The sequence below is a fragment of the Mauremys reevesii genome, linkage group 10 (assembly GCF_016161935.1).
Source record: "Mauremys reevesii isolate NIE-2019 linkage group 10, ASM1616193v1, whole genome shotgun sequence".
Classification (NCBI taxonomy): domain Eukaryota; kingdom Metazoa; phylum Chordata; order Testudines; family Geoemydidae; genus Mauremys; species Mauremys reevesii.
Genome location: NC_052632.1, coordinates 82,195,998 through 82,222,230, shown reverse-complemented (window position 1 = coordinate 82,222,230; position 26,233 = coordinate 82,195,998). Strand labels below are relative to the sequence as shown.

Here is a 26,233-nt window from a genome sequence, read left to right as displayed (position 1 = left end):
CCACAGAGACAGCCTCCCCCAGGCTCCGGACTTTTCCTGACTGGCTCTCACTGCTGCTGCTGCTGCTGCTGCTGCTGCTTTATGGCAAAGCAGACTCATCTACTGAGTCCGTAACCACCACCTACTATATTCCTCATGCATTCATGGCACTGCACTGCACTCCCTGCTCTAGCGCCTTAGAAAAACGTAGTTGAGCTTTTTTAATGATATCCCTCGTTCCCATCCCTCTCAGTAATCCCCTCCTAGTATAGTCTGTCATCTGAATGTGTCTGTCTGCTTCCTAAAGGGCCTGTTTTTCCTGGGAACATTCCCATGTCGGGTGGTCAGCTGTTTCTTTATCCTTACGGCTGTTCCCCACCCCAACTCTGTGTCTCTTCAATAAACACAAAGTATTATTCAAACCACAGTGACCACTTATTCTAAATACGAGTCCCTCGTTATCTTCTACTTTGGGGCACACTTCATAGAATGTTTTTCCACGTTTCTCCATGGCCCACATTTCCTGCTGTTCCTCTTTCAATCCCTTTTAACGAAACTTTGAAATTCCTACTTACTCAAAGGAATCTTTACTCAGTTTTTCCATGTTTTAAAACGTTGTTCGCGTCTCATCCACCATTTCATTGCCAGGTGGTCCAGCAGGTGCTGGAATCCATGCTAGTGCTCTGTTCGCACCTGAGCGTAGGGTGACCAGACAGCAAGTGTGAAAAATTGGGACAGGGTGGTGGGGGAGAATAGGAGCATATATATATATATATATATATATATATAAGACCCAAAAATCGGGACTGTCCCTATAAAATCGGGACATCTGGTCACCCTACCTGAGCGTGCTAACTCTGTGGCCAAACACAATATTTCATTTATTAGATCACTCTGGCTTTTTGTTATACCCCTTTCACTTGCCAGCAGTATACCTGATGATGAATCCAAAAAGAGAACAACTGTGGTAGGCCGTACGTCCCATATCCAGTTTAACGCTAACGTGATTCCCACCAATTCACCAGTTAGCGTGGCTGCAAAATTAGATATTCTTTTAGATTTCTTAACTCCAGTCTCAGGGGTGAAAAGGCTGCTCCCACTTACCTTTTCTTCCCCATCTTTAGATCTGTCAGAATATATTGTGCAATGGTGACTCCATTTACCATATATAAACTCATCAACTTTATCTTAAATTGGTCCAATAAAAGATATTACCTCATCCACCCGGTCTCTTTAAACCTTATCTGTCATATAGAATGACTCTGTCTTTCTCTTTACTTTATTCTACAATTCTAAATCCACATCCAGAAAGATGATTTGCCAGGTATAAATTACAGCTGCAGAGCTATCGATCTTAATCTCTTCTAGACTTTCCTTTTCGCTTCAGTCTTTTACTCACATTTTAACCCAAAGAGCATGAGGGAGTTTATTGCGTACATTCCTGCTGCATAATTCCCAACATTCATCATATGTTTGTCCACAATTCTTATCTGCCGTGTTTCCCTTGAGTTTAACCCAAAATGCCAGACCTAACATTTCCATTCTTAAACTGATAGGCATTTCTCACATAGCTCCCTGTGTTACACACAGTGGTGTCATAATGCACCACATGCAATTCCTAGTGCTTGGGTCTTGAATTGACTCAAACTTCTAAAGCCCTGGTCTGGATGCAGAATTAAAGGCTTGACACTCATAATCTACGCCTGATCTTATTAACACTCTATACAGCATCATCAGTACTTTCTTATCTGCTCCCTGGTTAATCCCAGCAATGCTTGTAAATAGATTAAGCCTACCCTTGCATTTGTTTGTAAAACTTTTCTGTGTGGCCCTTCCAAGTAAGTTTATTGTCAAACAGTGTGCCCAGACATTTAAAACCGTTAATGATATGCACCTGTTCTCCATAAAGATCTGAATTACACTCATCTTTCATCTTGCTTCTAGTGACGTTCATTCCCTTTGGTTAGCGGTTGAAAATTGAAATCCCCAAACATCTCCCCATTCCCACCCTGGCTCTCACTGGGTCTCTTCCAGATCTTTTATGGTGTCCAGGTGCTGCCCTTCCCTCTTAACTAACCCCACTGGGAGCCCATGCTCTGGTGCAGGGGAGCTGAACCTGCTTTAATCACAGGGGCCAGGCACCCTGTGACGGCCATGCATCCATTACAGCCACTGGTTTTAACTCAGTTGCTCTGACGGTACCAAATCCCTCACTGTTGCTTCCATTTATCCTGTCTCCTGCCTTCTCTGCCTGCTCAAAGAGTCTCTTAATTCTTCATTGTCAATTTCAGCTGCATTCGGGTCTCTGCTGAAAAACAGACGCAGCTGTTAGGCTCATAAGAGTTCCTGTACCGGAACAGAGCAATGGTCCGTACGCTCCAGCCTCCTTCCTCTCTGCCAGCACAGGCCGATGGGCCATCTCCTCAAAAACCACCCTCCAGTGGGGGCCGGTTCCTGATGCTTCTGAGGAAGGATAAAAATCCCCCAGTCCAGCTAATTGTGCAGTCCTGCACTAGGCAGGAGATTGCTTCCTGTACGTGGCTGTTGTTCATCTTCACCCTGCAGTATGAGGAGTGAGCTCTTAAAATTGGTACCCTTCTTAGTGTGTTACAGATGCTGATCTTATCAGTATAAATATCTAAACCTACTTGCCTCAATAGTATTATGCAGCAGAGAGTTCTGCAGGCTAATCACAGATTTTTTTCAGTGATAATGTGTTTTATCCATCTTTGTACTTGTCACCTTTCAAGGCTGTTGTGTTCTCCCCGGTCTGCGTGTCAACGGATGGCGTAAAGAAGAGCCCAGCTGGCGTCACTGTTTACTGTGTGCACCGCTTTGTCGGGGACTCACTTCGCTTGGAGCTTTGTTTAGCTGGGATGTCTCCCAGGGATCTGTTTAGCCCAACCACAGGGAATCCCACTGAGCTCTGTTTGGGCCGGCCAGCATCAGCAAACGTTCTCCTTAGGTCGTGCCGAGGAGCTACATGACTTCTAACCGAGTGTGACATACGGTGTGACACTCTCCACATTTTGGTCTTTTCATACAGAATTTGACAAAACCAGACCAAAAAAAAAAGAAGAAGAAGAAACAAAGATGAAGGAGATCGAGCCGCCTTTGTGATCATTTCCCTTGGCTCCAGCCACTCTTGTATGTGCTTTTTCAGCCCGAATTTAGTTTTTAAAGTCACTTCTTCTCCAAGTCAGAACAGACACTTCGTGCAGATGCTGGGCTGCCTGCCAAGGCATCCAGTTCAAAGGGTTCCTCTCTGCCCCTCTTTGATATCTCCTCCAGTGCTGGAGAGCCTTGAGATCTGGGGCCTAGGACCCTAGGGGACCCTCCGTCAGCAGCAGAGACGGCTGGCTGCCTGCACCCAGGATGGAGGAGATGCACCCTCGCCCTACAGGTGCAGGGTGTCTGGGGGGCTGTGGCCAGTCAGCAGCTGAGAGGTGCTCCAGTGTCTGGGGCTGGGCAAAACATTAGTGGATTCAGGACCAGGAGAGACCCGACCTCTCTTGCTCCTTGTCCCCTGGTTCCTGGGTGGGACGGTGCTGGCCGCAGGGAGCTCCCACAGCCATCTAGGCATACGATGAGCGCGTAGGGCCTAGGTGGCTACTGGGGGAGAGGGCGTCCCCAGGCGAGCCCCTGGCCTTCCTTAGCCTGTCAGCTTGCTCAGCGCTCGGGTGCTGGGATGCAGGGAGCCGCTCACCTTTGGGACGCAGCCAGCAGTGCGCTGCCAACTTCCCAGCCTGGTGTAAAAACAGCTCCACATCCCGCCTGCGACCTGCGGCTGCCTTGTTTCCCGCTGGAATAAAGAGTGGCACCGGGGAGGGGCGCACCACTACCTGCAGAAGGGGCCGTGTATCTTCTCAGCCGGCAGGAGCAGGGGCTGGGTGCTGCCGAAGGGGGAGCAGTCGCCAAGCACCGTCAAAGGCTGCGGCTCTGGAGAAGCGGGAAGGAGCTGCCCCGGGCAGCCGCTGTGCCCTGGGGAGAGCAGGAGGCTTGGCCTTGGCTTGGGCACAGATGCGTTGGGCAGGGCCCACGCTCTCGGGTCGGGCAGGGCCCAGCTGTCGGCTGTGTTCGCCGGGGAGGGTTCGTCGCTGGAACCGAGTGATGCTGGGCTGGAGAGAGCGCTGGGGAGAATCTGCCACAGGGAACTGTCCTGCCCTAGTGGGGGCGAGGCCGGCCCAGATGTGAGGCCCCCGGTGGCAGGGGGAGCACGGTGGAAGCTGCAGTGGTGGGTGTTGATCGCACAGGGCTCTGGCGTGTGCCGGAGCGGGAGTGGCGGGGGGCCGCAGGTGGTTGGGCGGTGGCGGTGTCCAGCTGAGCAGGTGGTCCCCTCACTGGATCCATTTAGCCCTTCCGGGATGAGGCCCCTTTAACCCTCTGAGCACGCAGCCCGGTTTGCTGTCACTCGCTGACGGGGACTGTTCTGCTCTGGGGTTCCACGCCGGGAGTCTCTCTGTGGAGAAGGCTGGATGTGTGAAGGGGCATTTCCCCTCCCCCCCCAGGGTATAACAGTGATGACCAGCTACATGTCCCCACCCCGATCAGTCACTGCTTCTCACCCTTGTTCTGGAGCTATGACCCCCTTGTCTAGCATCTCTCCGAAGTCCTTTGCAGGCGCGAGCCCTGGGGCTGGGCTGCAGGCGGCTCCGTCTCTCCTTGGAGAGCTGATGCCTTGTGTGTGTGCGTCGCACTTTTGTGATGTTTCAGACCATGAGCTGGATGGCCTGACGTTTTACCTGGCCCGCTGTAGGCTGCTACGGACCGCACCTCCCCCGGCACTGGATCACCGTGTGAAAGGCCTTACCAGCACTGCCCCGGCGTGGCTGGACGTAGCCCTCCGTCCCGAGGAGCTGCGGCCTAGGCTGCACCCCCAGTGGGAACGGATGAAGCAATACCTCTGTTACTGCACTGGAACTGGGGACAGTGCATAGGGGAGGCCAGCACTGGCTGAGGAGACCAGGAGGAGCAGGATTTCGGGGCTCTGCAGTCGTTCTGATGCTTGGAGTATTTCTCAGCATCAGGAGGAGCATTTGCTCCTTTTCTGCCTGAGCCGCAGACCAAGGGGTGGCAGTGGCTCTGTTGAAGGAGACGCTTTCTCGGATGTTTGTGGATCTCCGAGGGATTTCATCTGTGTGCTGGGCTCTGATACTGGGGAGATGAATGCGCATGTCAGCCAGGACCCTTTATTGGTTGACAGCACTCGGGTGAAGGTGGGCCGGGCCTCTGGGCATAGGAAATGAGAGGGGTTAGCAGATGTGATGCTCTGCAGCTGAGAGACGCAGATTCAGATCATGGGCTGGGAAAGGCCTGGTAATGACTGGAAGCGCGTGTCCAATGGAGGCAGATGAGGATTGCCAGATCGTTTCCCTGGCTAGGGCAGCGTCACGCTTCCTGCTGAGCTGGGTCACAGACTCCGGTAGGGCTGCTGGCCTAGAGGGACCCTGGAGTCCAGCATCCCACCTCTGTGATGGGACCATGCCAATGCCATAGGTTGGCCTGCTCCAGGATCCGGCCTCCTCCCATCTCAGAGGACACTATTGGGCCATCTACTCCGGTGTCACTCGTGGTGAATGGGAAAGGTCAACAAACAGGGCATCGGCAGTGGTGGCTGCAGAGCAGGCTCGCCCCTAGCAAAGCCCTAATAGGGAGCTGTCTCCGGCATTGTCTCTGCTATATGGGCTGCATGTCTCATGGATCTGAGCTAGGGCTCCTGCAGGCATTGGGAAGAACACCTTGCCCCTCACACAGTTGGAGCGGGGTGTCAGAGAATTTCTCACCTTGCTCTGAAGCATCGGGTAGCTGCCAGCCACAGAGGCAGGGCCCTTGCCGAGATTGGGGCAGGGATCTGGGGCAGGGAGGGTGTGCATGGGCCCACTGGCGGTGCAGCCAGGACAGCATGCCGATGGGGGGTGGGGGGGCGGAGGAAGATGGCGCCCGGTTTCATGCCTGTGCACTGCAGGGTTGCTTGCCAAGCCCTGGGCTCTGGAGGCTGCTGCAGTGGCTGCCCAGGTCTCCTGGCTGCTAGGGGCCAGTGGCCTGGCGGGGGCAGGGATTCGGCATGGAGCGTCTTAGGTGGCAGACAGAGGGACCGAGTCAGGTTGCTGGAAAGCTCCGTTCTCTTTGTCCTGATATGACCTGTGCTGCTTTCCCAGCACTTGGGCCCAACTCCAGCAAGTGGAGCGTAATCTCCCCCCTCCCTGCTTCCTTCGCCCAGACGCATTAACGCGCTGCTGCGATCCCACTGGGGCGATGAGTGACGGCAGAGCACGGAGCAGCCCAGCCGCTGGGCTTTGGGGACCTGCACTGAGGGAAGGAACCGAATTCCTGGGTCCTCTCGGAGCTCCCCTGCCCTCCCCGTACAATCTGTGGCTGCCTGCCGGGTGTCACACTGAGCTGCCCCTTCTTTCTCCAAAGGGACATGCTGCAGATGTGCGCTCCACTGAGCGGCCCCGGCCTCCTGAGCCCGCAGAGCAGCTCGGCACAGAGGGGGGCCCCAGGGAGGTGGGGGAGGCCCCTGCACCCTGACAGCGCAAGGAGAGGCTGGAGAAGATGCCTGTGGGAAAGTCCTGCACAGAACGGCCTGGGGCACGAGGGGCATCCTGGGAGAAGCAGGGGCAAGACTGCCAGAGCACAGCGGCCTTCCCTGCCTCTCCTGCTGGAAACAGCGCAGCACTCGCTGCCGGAGCACAAGCCATGGTGCATGCGTGTGTGTTCGGGGGAGGGTTCAGAGGGGATGAGGTCTGGCTGCCCCGTGTCGCTGACCCCAAGGGCAAGGAGTGAGGCTGAACTGGGCTTGGCGGGATCCTGTCAGCCGGCCAGGCCAGGGCAGGAACAGCCGTAGAAGGCGATAGAGTCGCAGTTCGCTCCCCTCCTTTCCCTTCCTCGAGCATCTCGCCTTGATTTCTCGAGGCTCTTTGGCCAGAGGAGGCTCTGACTCTGCAGCTTGTTAACAGCGATCCTTCAGTGGGGCTCTCCGCCCTCCCGCTCGCTCGGCGGGCTCAGGGCGGCTCAGCGGGAGAGGTCCGAGCAGAGGCCAGGGCACTGGGGGGCATGGTGTTGATAACTCAGTAGGGGGCACGAGATTTTAAAAAATACCATTTGGGGTTCTCGTTTTTTCTGGGCATTGAGCCTTTAGGGATCATATTTTCTGGCTTCCTTGGTGACCATGCCAGAAACGTAACTTTTGTTGTTAATAATTAAAGCTGAAATTCTGTCAAAATAACATGACTCCAGGAGCTGGGGCTGTAAGAAAGAAACACCGTGTACCACGAGATAATCCCAAGAGCTGGCAATGCTGTGTCTCGCCCAGAGGTAGTTGCATTTCAGGGGAGAATGAAGTTAGAAATTCCTGGGGGAAGGTGCTTTATTCTCCTCTCCAGAGATGTAAGGGGCTGTGATACACTTATCCTGGCCAGGCATGTGCAGAGGTGAGACCCTGAGCGACGGCGGTGCCGGCAGAAGCCCCTAGTGCAGACACAGTTATCCTGGCGGAGCTGTGCTGTTACCAGTAGAGTTTATTTCCCCAGGGCAGGGAGGGGTGAGGGGGCTGAAATACACAATGCCAGCGAAAGCCCAGCTTTGCTGGTGTAGCTGTGCCCGGCTCGCAATGCTTTGCAGGATAGGTGGACCGCCAATGCCTTCCAGGTGCAGACTGCTATAACTACCACTGCTCTCTGCCCGGCCTGTTCACCCCCTCCATGCTTCAAACAGACCTGATTGGAGAAGGAGCAAAGAGGTTCGCTGGAGATGCTTTCAAAGCAGGGCAGCTGCCCCCCTCGCTCGCACTTAGCAGCAGCCTGGGCAGGAGGAGAATCGAGGCCCCTATCTGCCCTGTGCAGAGCAGCCTTGTGCTCGCTGGGGGCCTTGTCCCTGAGCTCACGGGGCTGATACGTTAGAGCTGGGATTCTCCACTGGGGCGTGGGGCAGCATGCTGCAGCGTGGGCAGGGCGCCGGGGTCTTCACCATCATGTCGTCTGACCCTGGTTAAAACACCTGCCCTGTCTGTGCTGCTATCACCATGGCCACGTCTGGTGGAGAACCATCAGCATGTCTCGCGCCTCGTCCCAGCGCTGCTGGGAGCGTGGCCACCCCTCGCCACTGGCACTCATCGCAGATTGCTGTGCCTCTTATTTTATGTGGGTTTAACCCACTTTTCTAAACTCTGACTCTGTGAATAACCCAAAGCCACGCGATGGGATTATTCAGGGGGGCCTGTGCTTTGCCATCCGAGGCCTTGGTGTCCCTCTGCTCTTTCCTGGGCTTGAGGAGACCTGGCTGCAGTGGGAAAGGAAGGGTTCTGACAGGATCCCCGCTTCCATGCGGTGGCCCAGCACGAAACCCTGCCAGCCCTCATCTGCATGGGCCCCTGCCTGGGCTGCCTGGGAACCCTGAGACTGTCAGAGCAGGGGGAGGTGCCCAGCCGGCCCTCTGGGCTGTAATGTCTGTAACGTCCCCAATTCCCTGTGCCCTGACGTGAAGGCAATGGAGGCTGTAGGAAGTGCAGGGCCTGAGCCAGAGCCCACCGAAGTCTGGCTGGCCTAGAGGCCTGAGCTATGGTGCTTCTCTCTGGTGAGCTGCTGATTCGAATCCTGCCCAGGCTGGTGGCACACAGCAGATGAACTGGGCATCTCGGCTCAGTTCCTGGTGGCAAAGTGCCCATGGCCTGAAATCCCCCCCACAGCTGGCCATGGCTGAGCCCTTTGCTGGGATTCTCTGCATGGACCATGAAGTGAATGAGCTCCTGTCCCAGCCCAGGGTGGGGTCCCTCAAGGCAGGATGGAGTCTCCCCTGCTGCTTTCCGGGCTGCCCCGTTCCGTGGTTCTGCAGGGGCCCCTAAATTAGCGTAAAACGGCTTTTGCAAAGCAAGGGACAAAGTGGCATTTGTCAGAGCTTGGGGGCAACAGGGAGCGGGGCGGATTTGACCTGGGAATGTTGCAGGGGAGTTACACTGGGGTGGGGGCGGGGGGGACTTCCCTTGAAGGAAGATCCCTGAGCTGTAACCTGAGCCAGGAGGGGGGTTGGGAGAAGTGGCACCTGGCCGGGAGACTGGACAAAGGAGAGGAGGCGCTGGGGGGAGGGGAGAGAGCTGCTGGAGGAGTTTTTAGTTTCAGTTGTGTGCTGGGTGGTGGAACGCAGGGAACCCCAAGGCTGGGTCTAAGCTCCCTGCCCCCCAGAAGGACTTGACTGAGGGGTCCTGGTTGTACCTACAAGCTCTGTTGTAGCCTGCGTTCCCAGTGTCCATTAAACCGTCTGTTTTACTGGCTGGCTGAAAGTCACGGTAAATCCCAGGAAGAGGGGTGCAGGGCCCTCACTCCCCCACACTCCGTGAATGTCCCTGTTTGTCACTTGTTTAACACTTGCTTTCTTTCTCCCCCAGAGCTCCTTGGGTCCGCAAAGAAAGTCAATGTCAACTTCCAAGACACTGATGGGTAAGTAGGTGCCACCCCAGCTGAGTGTGTGACTGGGGGGTGCTTGCCGCTTGGCTGGAGCTAGCAGAAGAGTATCTCAGGTGTCTGAGAGCCCTCCAAGCTCCATGATGAAATTGGGCTGCTCTGCCAGTGAATTGCTCTCTATGGTCTGTGGGCACCTGCATTTTCCCCCTGGTTTACAAGGGCCTCTTCTCTTTTGCCAAGCCCAGCTCTGAGACCTCTCGGAGCTCGGGAGAGGGAACAGACTCTATCTGGTTCTAACCCCTTCCCCAAAGTCCCTGCCCCGACTCCACCTCTGCCCCCCCATTCTAACCCCTTCCCCAAAGTCCCCGCCCCGACTCCACCCCTGCCCCCCCATTCTAACCCCTTCCCCAAAGTCCCCGCCCCGACTCCACCCCTGCCCCCATTCTAACCCCTTCCCCAAATCCCCGCCCCGGCCCCACCTCCTCTCCTGAGCTGCCCCGTTCCTGCTCCTCCCCCCTCTCTCCCGGCGCTTGCTACAGCTGTTTGGCGGGGGCAAGTGCTGGGAGGTGGGCAGAGCAGCAGGGACCTGGTGCGCCCAGGGGAGGGGGTGCGGGGAGCTTGGCTGCCGGTGGGTGAAGAGCACCCACTAATTTTTCCCTATGGGTGCTCCAGCGCCGGAGCACCCGCAGAGTCGGCGCCGATGCTCCGAGACAGTTTTCAGGATTAAAGGTTCCCTCGCAGTCGGCCCGAGGCCAGCTGCACTCTCACCAGTAACTCCATCGGAAAGGGACCGGCAGGGGTCTGCGTTCCACCCGCAGCCTTCCGGGACCCAGCTAGCGGGGGATGCTCCGCCCCAGATGTTAGAGGAAAGGGGGAGTGCAGAGCCCGGAGCTCAGGCCAGGGGAAGGGCCAGGCTGTGCCCCTGGCTGACTGCGCCAGGCTGGCTTGCGGGCGCTCTGGACCTGTGGGCGTGGGGAGGAGACACTCTCCCCCGCGCTCCTGGCTCGGTCTCATTACGCTGTAGTACAACCATGGGCCCTGCTGTTCCCACTCAGAGCAGCGGCTGAGTGGCTGCGGGGACAGAGAGATGCCGCCACAGGACACGGATTCCTTTCAATTAGCAGCTTCTGGACTGGCTCCGTTTGAGTCCCGGCAGCTCCTGAGCTGGATCTTCGGCCACATCACGCAGGCGTGGGCAGCGCTGCCGGGCGGGGTGCTCCCACGGCCAGTGCCCGGCCGCGGCGCGCACGCCCGGTCCTAGGCGGCGCTGCCGGGCAGGGCGCTCCCACGGCCAGTGCCAGGCCACGGTGTGCACGCCGGGTCCTAGGCAGCGCTGCTCGATGGGGTGCTCCCACGGCCAGTGCCGGGCCGCGGCGCGCGCTCCCGGTCCTAGGCAATGCTGCCAGGCGGGGCACTCCCACAGCCAGTGCCAGGCTGCGGCGCGCACGCCCAGTCCTCAGCAGCGCTGCTGGGCGGGGTGCTCCCAGGGCCAGTGCCGGGCCGCGGCGCGTGCGCCCGGTCCTCGGCGGCCCTGCCGGACGGGGCGCTGCCATGGCCAGTGCCAGGCGGCGGCCCTCCCGCCCGGTCCTAGGCGGCGCTGCCGGGCGGGGCGCTCCCACGGCCAGTGCCGGGCCGCGGCGCGTGCGCCCGGTCCTAGGCGGCGCTGGCGGGCGGGCGCTCCACGGCCAGTGCCGGGCTGCAGTGCGCACGCCCGTCTCGGCGGCGCTGCCGGGCGGGCGCTCCACGGCCAGTGCCGGGCGCGCGTGCGCCCGGTCCTAGGCGGCGCTGTCGGGCGGGGCGCTCCCACGGCCAGTGCCGGGCTGCGGTGCGCACGCCCGGTCCTAGGCGGCGCTGCCGGGCGGGGTGCTCCCATGGCCAGTGCCGGGCCGCGGCGCGTGCGCCCGGTCCTCGGCGGCCCTGCCGGACGGGGCGCTGCCATGGCCAGTGCCAGGCTGCGGCACTCACGCCCGGTCCTAGGCGGCGCTGCTGGACAGGGGCACGTAAATCCAGAGGCTCGAAGGCCAGTGCTCAGGGCTGCCTGTTGCCTCTGTTCTCTCCTTCACAGCAGAATCTTCCCGTCTCCTGCTCTCTGCAGCATCAGTAGCAGCCTGGACTCTGCTTCCTCCCCATATACCTCTCTGAGATCACAGTGCCCTGGCGGGGCAGAGGACCTGCCGGGAGGTAGCACCGAGTGGCTCCCGGGCCTGGGATGGCGGCATGTGCCGGGAGGCTGGAGCCCGGGGGGGTGGGCAGCCGTTTCCAAAACCACCTTTCAGAGCTATTTTTTTTCTAGAAACAAACTCCGAGGCACAGGCACAGCCAGCTGAACACCAGCCCCACGGCACAGAGAGACGCTCGCCCCATCCTCCAAAGCTCTCGACAGGCCGGGTCGCTCTGGGATCTGCCCCAAGCCTCCTGCAGTGAGCTCCCTAGGGACAAACGGTGGTTTCTGCATGAGTGTGGGCTTCATGCAGCCGGCACAGAGCTCATGGCCGTGGCTGTCGGCCATCTCCCCCCGCCCGGTGGGCCAGCCCCAGCCCTGAAAGATGGCCAGCGAGCAGCTCAGAGAGGCAGGCCTGCCCTGACAGCAGCTAGGGTGACCAGATGTCCCAATTTTATAGGGACAGTCCCGATTTTGGGGTCTTTTTCTTATATAGGTTCCTATTACCCCCCACCCCCTGTCCCGATTTTTCACATTTGCTGTCTGGTCACCTTAACAGCAGCCCAGAAGCTGGTACATTGGGGTTTTCTCTCATCCCTTGGAGCTGAACAGACACCATCTGTTCTGCCTTTGCCAGGTAACTCCTAACCCTATGAGAGCCGCGCACACAGCTTTGCCTGGGGCAGGCAGGGCCAACAGAGATGCTGGGAAGCCGGAGCGGAAAAGAAAATGAATAGCTGCCCCCTCCCCCTGCCTTTGGCTGTGGGCTCTGCTGGCAGCAACGGCCCTGGGCTGGCTCCCTGGAGGCTGCACGACCTTGCGGGGCTTTCCCATCCTGCCGTGCTCTGGATCAGAAGCTGACAGCCGAGAGGCAGGAGAGATGCCGAGGCAGCCTGGCCTGGCTGGGGAAGGAGCAGGCTGGCTGCAGCATCCAGCGGTGCAGACGAATGAGCCGGCTCTGCATGGGAGGCGCTGCAGCCTGCCTGAGCCGCGTGGGATGAGCAAATGGCTGCTGGGGGGCGGCAGGGCGGGGAGGGCACCGAGGCAGATCTGGGCCCAGCTGCAGTGCTGGGGCCGTGGGCAGGCACCGCTGGAGAACTCAATCGGGGAGTTGGGTGGGTTCCAGGCAGGGGTTCCTTCCTGTTGATTCCCTTTGCCTCTTCCTAGTGCCTGGCCTGATGGGCAGCTCCCCTGCACCCCCGGGCACGATCCCCTCCCTAGAGCAGTCTGCTGTGGCGGCACAGCACCTGCCTCCCATGTAAATGACCCTGCCAGGTGTTGCTATCCGGGTCTCTCGTGGCCTCTGGATTGTTAGTCTTACAGGCCCCTCGGTGGGTCGCCAGTAGCAGGGGATTGAACCCCTGAGCCTCTATGTTCCAGCCCCCAGAGGAGCCAGAGCGCCCCCCGGTGTTCGCGTGGTCACGGATCCCGGCTGACTGCCCCGCCCTGTGCCCACCACCGTGCTTTGCTGCCTGTCTGGTCGGGGGAGCCAGGGGCTCAGGTGCTGGGTGGTCTCCAGAGGGATTCAGACAGAAGGGGCCCCTCGTCGGTGCCATGGGACACCCAGACCCTGGGCCTGGCTGGGGTTGGAGGCAGATCCGAGGGCCGGCCTGTGCTGCAGTGAACGGGCAGGGAGCTTTGGCCAGGCCCCCCGGGGCAGTTCTCTGTGTCGGAGGGGAGGGTAGGGATACGCAGAGACAGGCACCCAAGGGAGCTCCGTCCCCAGGGCTCTCCCCCAGCTGGGCTGGCAGCGGGAGGTGAATGGGAAATGTCATGTCCAGCTCTCGCGTCGCACCATCCTTGTCACCGCTGTGTCCGAGCGCCTGCCGCGCTCCCTGCTAATGGGCCGGCGCACGGGTCGGTCTGCGGGCTAGGGCAGGGGCTGGCTTGGTATGGACTGGAGGTTTGAGATCCTCCCTTTGCTGTAATGCATGGCAGAGAGGAGCAGGGTTCTTGTGGAATGCACCGTTGTCTAGTGGTTAGAGCTGGGGCTGGAGGTCAGGACTCCTGGGTTCTTTCCCAGCTCTCCTGCAGACTGGCTGTGTGACCCTAGGCAGGTCACCCCCCTCTCTGTACGTGGGTGTTGCCAGCTGTGAAATGGAGGCGACAGTACTGCCCAGCTGCAGTGCCCGGCATGCCGTGACAACAGGCACCGGGGGCGGGCGGCAGGTTTTTCACATTCGTAGATGAGTTCCTGTCTGCCAGCGCTGTTGGGCAGCACCGCCCTGCTCCTTCCTGTGGGGGCCCTCCTCGCTCGAAGCTGCCCTGCTCTGCGACGCTCCCAAGCTGGCAGGATTAGCGCCTGTGCTCCCTGCAGAAGTTACAGGCATTTTCACTGAAAATGAAATCAAAAGCCAGCCAGGCTGGATTAGGTGGGATGCTCCAGGGTGGGGGAGGGAGAGACACCTCCAGATGAGAAGGGGAACGTCGGCCCTGCTCACCTGCCGGGGGGCCCCGGCTTTCCCCTGCACGGCATGAGCCCAGTAGCTTCCTGCTGCAGTGGGGCTGGGCTGCAGGAGAAGGAAGGCTCCATGGTGGAGGTTTCCAAGGGAGCAGGGTGGGAGCGGCCACCATCTCTGGGGGATGTATCTGGAATCATGCAGCTGAGCAGGGTCACTGTTGGGACCCGCTAGTCCAGCCGCAGGGGCGCCCGTGTTGCTGGTTACAGCCCAGTTCTGTGGTGCCCCTGCTCTGTGCCCGTCTCCCTTCTGCAGGGGGACAGCAGGGAGAATAGACTCAGTGACGGGAAGGCCAGAGGGGGCCCCTATGTTCAAACGGCTCTAGATCTCCCCCAGTGAGTCCCGCTTTGAGCGCAGAACTTCTGTGCGGGTAGATCCCGTCGAGAGAGACCGACGTCCAGCCTTGACTGAGAGACGGAGCCGTCCCCCCGCCCCCGAAGTGCTCCGGTGGCTAACCTGACTGTTAAATTGTGTGCCACAGACAGTGGCAAGGGGAGAGAAAGCCGGGGGGGTTCTTGCCCTCCGGGTGGTGATGGACAATGGCAGCACCATTGCAATGGGATGCAGGGTGCAGTGCCAGGCAGCCGACCCACGATAGCCCTGGCCAGTGGGGCAGGCAGTATTTCCCACATGGCGTGCCCGGGCCATTGGCCCACAGCTGGGGCGTGCTGACGGCAGCCTGGTGTTACCGTGGGATTGTCCCCTGCGTTCCTGGGAACAACGCAAAACCCAGCCGTCACCGGGACCCGCTGTGCTGGTTACCTCTGACCTGGCATCCAGCCACTCGTGCAGCGTGGGGCGAGGGAGCAGTGCACTGCGTGGGGTGCTGGCTTGGCTCGCCCCACAGATCCCCAGCGTGGCCAGGCAGGGCTGTTTGCTTGCTGCAGCGCTGGGAGGGCTCAGCATGGTATGTGAAGCCTGGCACCCCGGCCAGCCCTGCAGGCTGCAGAGAGAGAGCCACAAACACGATGGCCACAGACACAATCTCCCACGTGTCCGGAGATAGCGAGTGCTCCTGATCTGGTTCTCTAGGCTAGGCCTGCCCTGGGCCTGCCAGGCACGTCCCATGAGCACGCTCAGGCTGTTAGTGGCAGCACGGGGGCTGAGCCGGGGAGCTCCCCGCACAGTTCCTGCTCCAGCCAGCAGCTCAGATTGAGCCCTCGCGCTCTAGCTAATGGTTTCCCCCGACTCCCCCTCCAGCGAGCAGCACCCCGGGCAGCTGGTTGCCAGACCCCTCCTCCCGGGTAAGGAGCTGGGTGCTGTGGGACGCAGGCAGCCGGAGAACATGGTCGTGGCGCAGAGGATTCTGGGTTGTTTACCGAAGCAAGTAGGTCAGCGCCTGTCCTGCTGTCTCCTGATGAGCCTGGCTGGGAGGGGCTGAGCAGGCTGGCCCGTGGCCCCTGGCAGCCTGGATTGCTCGGCTCAGCGTCCGGCGGCACAGCACACGGCCCGGCACCATGCTCTCGTCGCTGGAGAGGCTGCAGGTCTCTGGGTGGGGACCCAGGAAAGGTCCTGGCTGCTCCTTCTGGTTTCTTGTTTAGATTTCAGTAGCAGCTAGAGGGCAGCCAAGATGGGGCCTCCGTTGCGCACGAACACACAGCCCCTGCCCTGATGGGCCAAACAGGCAAAGAGTGAAAGGGAAACTGAGGCACTGAGCAATGAAGAGCTTTGCCCAAGGTCACCCAGCAGGCTGGTGCTTGGAAGAGAACCCAGGGCCCCTAGATCCCAATCCAGTGCACTAGGCTGCACTGCTTTTCGGTCCCATTTTCGCAGTGGGTTCTTGATCCAAGACATATGGTCAAGTGCAGGCCAGGCTGGAGAATCAGGTGCCAAACCGTGAGTGGGGGGGAGGAGAGTTTGGTTAAAAAGCTGATTCCCTGCCCTGTGGTGACAGGGATTTCCTGGGTCACTGACTGCCTGGGATCCCACTGCCTGTCCCCTGGACTCGCCAGGGTCTCCCCAGAAACCCAGCACTGCCTTCCAGCTGAGCTGGGGAGGGTCTCCCCAGGCAGGGCCCTGCTGCTATAACCCGGGGGAATCTCAATCCGCACCGAAGAGCGAATCCCACATCTCCCAGCCCCCGTTGTAGGCCTGGGCTGCGGCGTGGTTCGTGCTGCGCCCTCTGCGGTGTTCTCCTGCGCGCTGCCTGCACTCTGTGGGGAAGGGGCTGACTGCCAGGGCGGGGGGTCCCCAGACCCTCAGAAACATCCTCTTGGTGCTAACGCGCTAATCTGCACCTGAGGTGCTGGGACCCTCCTGCCCTGGCTGGGACCCCCGGCGGGAGGGTGGTGGCCTCACCCTGTGCCTTGTCTCCCCAGGTTCTCGGCGCTGCACCACGCTGCTCTCAATGGGAACACAGAGCTCATCTCTCTGCTGCTGGAGGCCCAGGCCGCTGTGGACATCAAGGACAATAAAGGCAAGTGCCGGGGTCCCTGCCGGGGGCTGGGAGCTCAGTGTGACCCCAGTGGGCTCCGTAACTGGGCTGGTGACAGCAGCGGTGCCTGGGCCGTGCCCGTCCGGCCGCTCCCAGCAGGGGCCCAGGCTCCCCATGCTGCCAGCCCGGTGCCCTGGAGACCCCTAGCCACAGAGCCGGGCAGCCAGCGTGCTGGCGGGACCCACCGCTGGGGCTGGGTAGGGAGCTCCGGGCTCGTCCGGTGCCAGCACCCTCACCCCAGCGCACGGGCAGGCCTGAGCGGCACCATTAAGCCGGGAAGCCTGACTCTGCCCTGGCTGTGAGCAGTTCCCGGGCTCCCCTCTGCAGCTTAGGCACCCCCAGCCCGAGAGGGGATACTGCCCAGAACCTGTCTCCTCGGCTGCCCCATCCTGCCCCCTCCTCTCCCTGCCGGGTCAACCCCCCAGCGGGTCACTTCCACTCCTGGCCCTAGCCCGGGGCCACGCACGGCTCCGGGCAGCCACTCTGTCGGTTCCTCCCTGGACGGGGCTGGAGGTGGGAGATGCCCACTCAGCCAGGCCCCTGTGCGGGCTGTGGCCGGGTTGCTGGCTGGGGGGGCACCTCTTGCTCAGCCGGCCGTTCCCCTTCCGCCCCTGCAGGGATGCGGCCCCTGCACTACGCCGCCTGGCAAGGCAAGAAGGAGCCCATGAAAATGGTGCTGAAAGCCGGGTCGGCCGTGAACGTCCAGTCAGACGAGGGGCAGATCCCCCTGCACCTGGCGGCGCAGCACGGGCACTATGACGTGGTAAGGGGGGCCGGGCTCGCCGAGCACTCCCGGGGGCCAGGTCTGCGAGCTGGGCACCGGGTCAGGACCTGGTGGGCCGGCACTGGCCTGGCGTTGCTGACAGCGGGGTCAGCCAGCAGCGGCTCCGCAGCATGGGAGAGGCTGGAGGGCGTGGGAGGATGGGGAGCATCTTGGGAGGGGACCCTGCACCCGGGGGCTGGCCAGGCCCATGTGCTCAGCCGCCCGCCCCGAGCCGGCTTTCTTCCCTTGGGCATTCGGAGCCCTGCCCAGGCTCCTGGATCTGCCTGTTCACATGGGCAGTGGGCACTGGCTGGCTGGCTGGCGCGCTGTGTGTGCCCCCGCCAGAGGGCAGGGGACTGAAGGCTGAGCTGGGATAGCAGCTGGGGCTGGAGGCCTGGCCATGTGTATGGCGGCTGGTCACCCATCAGGGAGCTTGGTAGGTCTCGTTCTCGTCCTGGTGGGACATTTCTCCCTATCACAGAATCACCCTTCGGTTTGGCATAACTGGCATTTCAAAAAGTCTGGGCTAGCAGGGGGCTGCGGGTCGGGATTGAGGGGCACTGGCAGAGCTGTGGGGGGCGAGACTGGGGCTGCGGGTCGGGATTGAGGGGCACTGGCAGAGCTGTGTGGGGCCCAGGGGTGGGCCAGCAGGGGGCAGCGGGCAGGGATTGAGGGGCACCGGCTGAGCCAGTGTCAGACTGCAGTCTCCAGCTGGCAGCCCGGGATGGTGCCACGTACTCTGGATGGGTTCCTGCTCTGGCTGACGCTGCCCTGATGCCCCTGCTCCGAGGGGTGGGCCGGGCTCCGTGTGCTGTGCCAGCTCCATGGGGTGTCGTGCTGAGCTCTGCCCTCTCTGTCCGCCCCGCAGTCGGAGATGCTGCTCCAGCACCAGTCCAATCCGTGCATCGTGGACATTTGCGGGAAGACGCCCCTGGACTTGGCGTGTGAGTTTGGCCGGGTCGGGGTAAGTCCATCCAGACGCCTGAACCCCCTTTCGACGACGCAGTCAGCAGCACCAGTGGAACCTGCTGCAGGCCTCAGCTGGCCTGGCAACCCTCTCCCTGGGCATGGCGGGGGCTACGTGTGCATGGGGGGCTTCGCCCTGCCTCTGCCCAGGATCCCACTCCACTCCCGGGATCCTGCTCTCACTTCCAGCGGGGGGAATCTGGATTCACTCCCCGGCTGCCCTGGTCACACTAGGGAGACGGAGGGCAGGATCCGCTCTCCCTCCTGCTCCACATTGGCTGAGACTGGGAAAATACTCCCTTGCATTCCTGCACCCAGCATGTAGCACCTGGGGCGGGGGGCACAGGGAGCCGGGGGCTGGGACGCCCCCAGAGCCCAGCCTGCCATTCGGAGCAGAGAGCGGGGGGAGGTGAATTGCTCCCGAAGGCAGGGTGGAGCTCAGGGCATCCCAGACCAGTGCCCAGGAGCCACAGGGCAGGCTGGCTACAGGCTGTGGGTCTGCTCCCCTGGCAGGGGCAGCGTTCGGTTGGGGGCGGTGGGCCAGGCCGCCTGGCAAACGGCCCCAGGGGCTCAGAAGAAACGGGGGGTAGTTTGATGCTCTCCTGGCCAGGGCAGAACGTTCTCCGGCCCGCTGAAAAACGCCGGCCTGTCTGTGGTCAGCAGCCCCGGCCCTGGACCACACCGTAAACGGCTGCCCTGGCCTGCGGTCCAGAGCGTGCCCTGCCCAGGGGTCCGGTTCAAGGCGTCTCCGTACCCCAGGGGTCCGCGGCTGGGTCTGGTGCCGGGGTGGGTGGCCCGGCCCGTGCTCTCTGCACTGTGTAGCTGGGCCGTGTCCCGCTCTCGCTCGGGCTGGGATCTGCGTCTCCGGTGGAGCTGAGCTGTCTCCAGCCGTGTCCCTTCCGCCTCTGGTGCCCCAGGTGGTCCAGCTGCTCCTGAGCAGCAATATGTGCACAGCCCTGCTGGAGCCCAAGCCGGGAGACGCCACCGACCCCAACGGCACCAGCCCCCTGCACCTGGCCGCCAAGAACGGGCACATCGACATCATCAGGTGAGCGCCAGCCCCGCCCGGGGGAGGGTTTGCTGGAGAGAGACGCCCCCTTGGCAGCTGGTGACTCCACTCTCCGGCCCCGGCTAGTCCCTGCTCTGATGGGGCTGGTGGTGGTTGGTTGTGGTGCCCTGGGCTCCCCGTCCTGGGGTGTACTGCCCCCTCCGGTCCCTTTGGCACCCCTCCTCTGGCAGATTTCAGGCGCCGGGCGTGTGCGCAGGCGAATGGCGTACGAGCCGCCCACCCCGGCAGGCAGCGGCAGGCAAGAGCCTGGACGATGCTCACTTTGCCTTGGCCGCAGTGGCTGGAGACAAGGTCCGTGACTGTGGGGCCCCCAAGCTGGGCTGTTGCAGGCAGCCGCGCCCCCAAGGCCGGGCCCCTCCTAGTGCCAGGGGCTGCGTCGCTGCGTGGCCTCCCCTGCTGAGCTCAGTGCTCTGGTCACTGCTGGGGCCCAGCCTGCCCCGGGGGTCACAGCACAGGGGGGCTGTCACGAGCGTGCCTGCTGCAGCGCCCTGGCTGGCTGGCAGGAGGGCGCTGCCTGTCTGGGTCCTAGTCCGGGGATCCTGGCTGCCAGGCAGCTTCTGGGGGGAGGGAGAGCTCAGTGGTCTGAGCATTGGCCTGCTAAACGCAGGGTTGGGAATTCAGTCCTTGAGGGGGTCACTTAGGGATCTGGGGCAAAAATCTGTCTGGGGCTTGGTCCTGCTTTGAGCAGGGGGTTGGACTAGATACCTCCTGAGGTCCCTTCCAGCCCTGAGATTCTGTGATTGGGGAGGCTGCCGCTGGCTGCGAGGTGCGGCTGGCTGTGATGTACCACAAGGGCCCAGTGGCGGTAGAGCAGCAGGGAGGGTTGTGAGCAATCCCATGGCAGTTTCTGCAGACAAGGGGTTAGCCCCAGGCCCTGCCCAGACCCAGCTGGTTCAGAGTCCAAAGCCCCAAAACACATGATCCCGGCTGCGGGGCTCGTGGATCGAGCTCACTGGCGACTCACCGCGAGGGTCCGTGCTAGCAGCTTGGGCACTTGGGTTCCTTACATGCCTGTGCAGTACCATCCCTCCCTTCTGTCCCCATATGTTAGTGTGCCATTAAACAGCTGTCGCGTTCCACCCCAGAGCTGGCTGCCTTTCGGTGATGCAGGAAGAGTGTCTGGGGTTTGGGGAAGGGGCTGTGTGATTGTCTCCCTGACAGTGCCCTGGGAAGGGACTGGAGGGTTGGTAGCAGCTGCCCCACCCAGGATGCTCAGTGGAGGGGCAGGAGGGGTTACATTCTGCAGCGAGTGGTGGTGGTTGGCAGGAGTCTCTAGAGGGTCATTTAACCCCTGTGTGTCTGGCCTGTGGGGGCTTTGTTATTTAGTGCAATTCAGGGACTGGCAGAAAGGCTCCAAGGGCTCGTGGGTGCAGGTTTCTCATTGAACTGGTGCCACCTGCTGGAGAAGCTGCGGCGTTGCAGTGGAGGTGGTAGCGTGAGGAGGGGCTGGGGGATGCGTCCCGGATGCCCAGCACCCCCCTGGGGCAGCAGAGCGGGGCAAGGCCTCTCCTGGCTGCTGGAGTCACTTAGCAAATTGCCCGTGGCTTGGCGCCCTCTCATCAGGGTTTAGGTCTCCGCGGGGCTAATCTCTGAGCCTGGCAGCAGCTGTCCTGCTGGATCTGACTCCTGACCTCAGCAGTGGTAATGCCGAGCTCCCCACCCTGCTGGGCGTCTCCGGACGGCATTAGCCTGCGGAGGTGCAGTGCAGCTCAGGCATGCCAGGCCGGGGCTGGGGGAGGGCGAGCAGCTGTCAGCGTCCTCTGGGGAGAGTTTCTTTCACGCCAAGGCCTGGCCGTCCCCTCTTCCTTCGCCGACTCTGCAGAGATCGCAGGCAGCGCGGCCTGGTGCTCACCAGCTCCATGGGGTGGGCAGCTCACTGAAAATAACCCACTCCAGCAAACCTGTGCCCCTTGCCAGTCACTGGGTGGAGCCCTGACTCCGGTACCTGGGGGCTGTGTGCAGCCTGCTGCCTGCCGGGGCAGGCGGGCTGAGCCGGGGGGTGGGGGCGGGTTGGAGGGAAAAGGGCAGTGTCTGTGGCACATGGGTGCAGGTCTGGGGGGGAGCTGGTCCAACCAGGCCATGGGCAGGGGAGATGTCCTGAGTCCCTGCAGGGGCGGCCCAGGGGCGCCAGCAGCAGCCCCTGGCATCGTATCCTGTCGGTGCTTTGGTGCAGCCTGGTGCATGGGCTCTGCAAAGGCACTAAGCACCCCACTCCTAGGCAGCCCAGGGGAGACACAGCCCAGGTACCTCAGCAGGTCTGACCCCGCTGAGAGTCGGGGGTGGGCTGAGACCTAAGGGAGGCAGCTGTGTCCCACCTCCACTCCACCACTGGCCCGTCTGGCTCCCCTGGCGGCGACACGGCACTTTGGAAAGCAGTGCCCCCCAGGGCTGCTGGTGGAGTTGAGTCAGTGCCTCCCCCCATGGTAACTCCCTGTTCTAGGGTGGAGCTGTCCCAGGCCTGTGTTCCGCCGCACAGAGAGGTTCGGCCCGGGGCGCTGCGCTGGTCACCAAACCCTGGAGCATACGCCCTCGGGGCTGCTCGTCAAGTTACTGCTCAGCGGGGCAGGTCTGGTACACGCTGTCCCAGGGACCTTCTCCTCTGGGCTGCTGCATACAGGTGGCCACACTGGGTCAGACCAATGGCCCATCCAGCCCAGCGCCCTGTCTTCCAACAGCGGCCAGTGCCAGGTGCCCCAGAGGGGATGAACAGATCAGGGAATCATCAAGTGATCCAGCCCCTGTCGCCCATTCCCAGCTTCTGGCAGGTTTAGCGACACCCGGAGCGTGGGGTTGTGTCCTGGACCGTCTTGGCTAATAGCCATTGATGGACCTATTCTCCATGAACGTGTCTAATTACTGTTTCAACTCAGTTATACTTTTGGCCTTCACAGCATCCCGTCAGGAAGTGCCACCGGCTGACGGTGCGTTGTGTGAAGAAGCACTTCCTTCTGTGGGTCTTAAACCCGCTGCCTGTTCATTTCATGGGTGTCCCCTGGTTCATGTGTTAAGGGAAGGGGTAAATAACTCCCTTCCTCCCTGCCAGTCCCTTCCATCGCTCCACCGGCAGAGCTGGCAGAGCTCTCTGGCCCTTTGCTTCCTGCGTCTCACTCACTGCAGCGAGGCTGCTCCGCTTCCCGCGCTGGGTGTTCTTGTCTCTCCAGCAAATCGAGCATGGATTCCATGTACGTTTCTCTAGCATCCTCTGCTAAAGCCACCAGCCCGAGGGTGGCTGGAGCTCAGGGGTTCCTGGCTAGCTCGGCGCATTCTCCAAGGGACGAACAATGGGTTTCACTCCCTGGCGTCTTCGCCAACTCTCCCCGGAGCTCAGAGAGTCGTGCTGGGCTGACGGCATAGCCGGGACGAGGTCCTGCCACCGAATTCTAGCCTCTGGGCCACCCGTGGGGTTCTTGGTGAGGTGGAGAGAAGTGACAGGGGCTGGAGCATAGAGTTGAAGGCTGGAAAGAAGCATCGTCTGAACCTTGCCCGGGTCAGAAAACGTCACCAGTTACCCCAGCACCGAGTCCAAGAGTTCGGGTTTGACTCCCAGGCTCAATCTGAAGCCTTCGTGGGATGGACAATCCACCACGTCCCTGGGCAGCTCGTTCCACCCTGCCCGGTAACAATTTGTGCCTCATTTCTAGCTGGAATTTGTCTGGCTCAGCGTCCAGGCACTGGCGCTTGTTCTTCCCATCTCCGCTGGGTCCCAGAGCCCCTTAGCACCCCCGAGCACCTCCCCACCAAGGGCCCGGCCTAGACACTCAGTCTGGGTTTCCCAAGCTGGACAGGCCGAGCCCTTTCAGTCTCTCTCGGCTGTTTTCTCCAGCACTTGAAGCACTTTTGTGGCTCTCCCGTCGTTCTTCGCCCCCTTTAAAACGTGGCCCCCAGGACTGGGCACGATATTCGTGCTGCACGAGCCAGGTTGGAGTCTGTCTCCCGGTTCCCAGGCAGGAGGGGCCGGACGCAGCACACGTGGATTTCTGCCGTCGGAACGAACGAGCGGCTGCACAGGGTCAGACTGATGGGCCTGCCAGCAACGTGTCCTGTCTTGTGCCAGGTGCTTCCGAGGGAGCGAACAGACCAGGGCGAGGATCCCAGCGTCTGGCAGCAGACGAGACTCTGAGCACGTGCAGGGAGCCAGGCTGGTCCGAGGGCTGGGGGCGGGTGCCCGCCCATCGCAGCGCTGGCACGGCTCACGGCCCCAGGAAGTGTGTGTGTGTGTGTGTGGTGCTGGCCTGCCCGGGCCTCAGAGGAAGGGGAAAAGGGACCCAATCTGGGAGAACTGGCATTGTGGGCCCACTCCTGTGATGTTCTGAGCGTGCTCTGCTCCCACTGAGCGCAGGGCCGTGCCCTGAGTCTGGCTGCCCGCTGCGCGTTGGCCCCGTGGCTCAGCATTGCCCCTCCTTGGTGATAGTTCATGGCCAGGCTGCAGGGCCAGGCAGTCGGCAGAGTCCTGTGGGGTGGTGCCCGGGTGGGATCCGGCAGTGGGTGCTGCTCTGCCCAGGTGGCTCAGGCATGTGGTGCTGGGCAGTGCAGCTGAGACAGGACCCCCTCCCCCAGCCCCTGGGCGCTGCACCTCGCAGCCACCCGCCTGCAGCACTGGCTTGCGGCAGTGCCGTGACCGCAGCCAGGTGTGCTCCCAGCTGCTGCAGACGTGGCCGGGATGGAGGCAGCTGCCTCTCTGTTCACCCCCAGCCCCTGCCCTTTGCTGCCCCGGGCCCTGCAGCGTGGAGGGGGAGGGCTGGAGTCACACGCTCGTCAATCCCCGGGGTGTCTGTGGGTGGGGGGGCTGCGGGGTATCTCCCAGCCGGCTGGCGGGGGTGCCGAGTGGGGGGGACAGAGCCCAGGGGAGGGGCCTTTGGATTTTAGTCGTTGTTGCATTAGAATCTGGGTGGGGCGGGGGCTGTGTCCCTCCGAGCTGGGTCCCGCCCATCGTGGGCACCAATGGGACGAGCGCAGCAAGTCTCCTGCTTCGGCACCTCGGGCTCTAGGGACCCCCCCCCCCGAGAGGTGCTGGGGTGCGGGACGAAATCGCCACAGAATCTGGCACAAGCAGCAGCCTCTGCCCTGGATCTGCGGGTCGGGATTGAGGGGCAGCTCCAGAGCTGGGGGCAGGGCTGGGCTGGGCTGGCAGGGGGCTGCGGGTCGGGAGTGAGGGGCACCGGTAAAGCTGTTGCGGGGGCTAGGCCAGGGCTGGGCTGGCGGGGGGCTGCGGGTCGGGAGTGAGGGGCAGCCCCAGAGCTGGGGGCAGGGCTGGGCTGGGCTGGCAGGGGGCTGCGGGTCGGGAGTGAGGGGCACCGGTAAAGCTGTTGCGGGGGCGAGCCCAGGGCTGGGCTGGGCTGGCAGGGGGCTGCGGGTCGGGAGTGAGGGGCACCGGCACAGCTGCATGTGGGGAGCTTGCACCCGCCTGCCCCCGTTCTTCCCCCTGGCCCGCGTCGCTAACCCGTTTGACGTGCTCCTGGCAGGCTCCTGCTGCAGGCTGGCATTGACATCAACCGGCAAACCAAGGCGGGCACGGCCCTGCACGAGGCAGCCCTGTGTGGCAAGACGGACGTGGTGCGCCTCCTGCTGGACGTAAGGGCCCCTGCGTCATGCTGCGTGTGTAGGGGGGCGGGGAGGGGAACTGCTGAACTAGCCGGGGGAGCTCTCCTGTCCTGGGGTAGCAGGGCTGGCGCTGGAGCAGGGCTTGGTCTGTTCCCCATTGGCAGCTCTCCCAGGGCAGGATCAGGGCATTGGGGGGCCCCCAAGTGCAGGGGGCTCTTGGCCTGGCTTGCAAGGGGGCTGTGAAATGAGCTGCCCCCTATGTCCTTGGGGCGCTGGGCAATGCGAGTGGCGCTGCAGCGTCATTCCTGGAGCTCACCCTCCTGGGGGCGTTTGTTCGGGGGAGGCAGGTGACTGGCAGCTCGGCCCCAGGGCGCCGTGGCTGTGCCAGGGCTGGGTGTCGTGTTTGCTCAGCCCCTGCCCCAGTTACCCAGCCAGCGAGGCAGCTGTGCCCCCTGTCCCGACTCTGAACGCTGCAGTCCGGGCTCAGGTCCGGGGAGCTGGCTGGGTCTCGGTTCCAGTCCAGTGCCGAGGAAGGGGGTTTCCCTCTGGACTGGGGGGCTCTGCTTCTGCCTGATGCACTGCAGTGGGGAGCCGCTGAGATGGGGGAGTGGGAGGAAGTGAATGGGAAGGAGGGGGGCTGAGAGAGAGAGAGTCCAGTGTGCAAACCCACTCGGCCTCTGTCATGTCCGGGGGGCATCCCTGCAGAAGTGGGGCCCTCCTGGGCTCTCCTCCCCCATGGGCAGAGCCAGGAGTGGGCACGGACTCACCCTGGACTGCAGGGGAGGGAGGGTCTGGCTCCCACTGGCCTTGTGTCCCCCCGATCCCCCAATAACCAGCCTGCCCCAATCACCCTGTGGGTTTCACGCTGGTTCCCGCAGTGCATATGCTGCCCATGCAGTGGGCACTGGCCAGTCCTCGCCCAATCCCGGGCCCAGATCTCCACTGAGCTCCCACAATGCAGCTGGCTGGGTGGTGCTGGCCTGTGGGGGGGCTCACAAGGCCAATAGCCCGTGGGAGTCTGTTCCAGCTGGAGTCACTGTGGCGCCCCTGAGCTGCCTGCAAGCTGGGTGTGGCTGCCGTGGCTGGCGGGGGGCACCTCCGTGGCCAGCCCTGAGCACCCCTCCCCTCAGTGTGTCTCTGTATTTCAGAGCGGGATCAACGCCCACATCCGGAACACGTACAGCCAGACGGCGCTGGACATCGTCCACCAGTTCACCGCCACCCAAGCCAGCAAGGAGATCAAGCAGATGCTGCGGGGTACGGGGGGGTTCCCTCCATGGGCGGGTGCTGGGGATGCCCGGGGTCCCCTCACATCCCAGCAGCATGGGGGAGCTGGCGCTGATGGGGGAGCTGGCGCTCTGCGGGCTGCCATTTGTGCTGACGGGAGCAGAGTCCCTGCCCGCCCTGCTGTTGCCAGGGCCAGGGCAGTGACTCCCAGCCGCTCTGAGCTGCTCTGTCACCCT

At 62.0% G+C, this 26,233-nt stretch overlaps 1 protein-coding gene across 3 annotated transcripts in view; it reads left to right on the top strand.

The window, feature by feature from the left end:
• Positions 1–26,233, top strand: part of CASKIN1 (CASK interacting protein 1) — a 150,484-nt gene that overhangs the window by 89,048 nt on the left and 35,203 nt on the right. For all 3 annotated transcript variants that reach the window (XM_039492015.1, XM_039492014.1, XM_039492016.1), the window contains exons 2-8: positions 9,362–9,413; positions 16,316–16,413; positions 17,049–17,194; positions 18,063–18,158; positions 19,078–19,208; positions 24,692–24,800; positions 25,919–26,027. In XM_039492015.1, the coding sequence (XP_039347949.1) occupies positions 9,362–9,413; positions 16,316–16,413; positions 17,049–17,194; positions 18,063–18,158; positions 19,078–19,208; positions 24,692–24,800; positions 25,919–26,027 (741 nt within the window). The remainder of the gene's footprint in view (positions 1–9,361; positions 9,414–16,315; positions 16,414–17,048; positions 17,195–18,062; positions 18,159–19,077; positions 19,209–24,691; positions 24,801–25,918; positions 26,028–26,233) is intronic.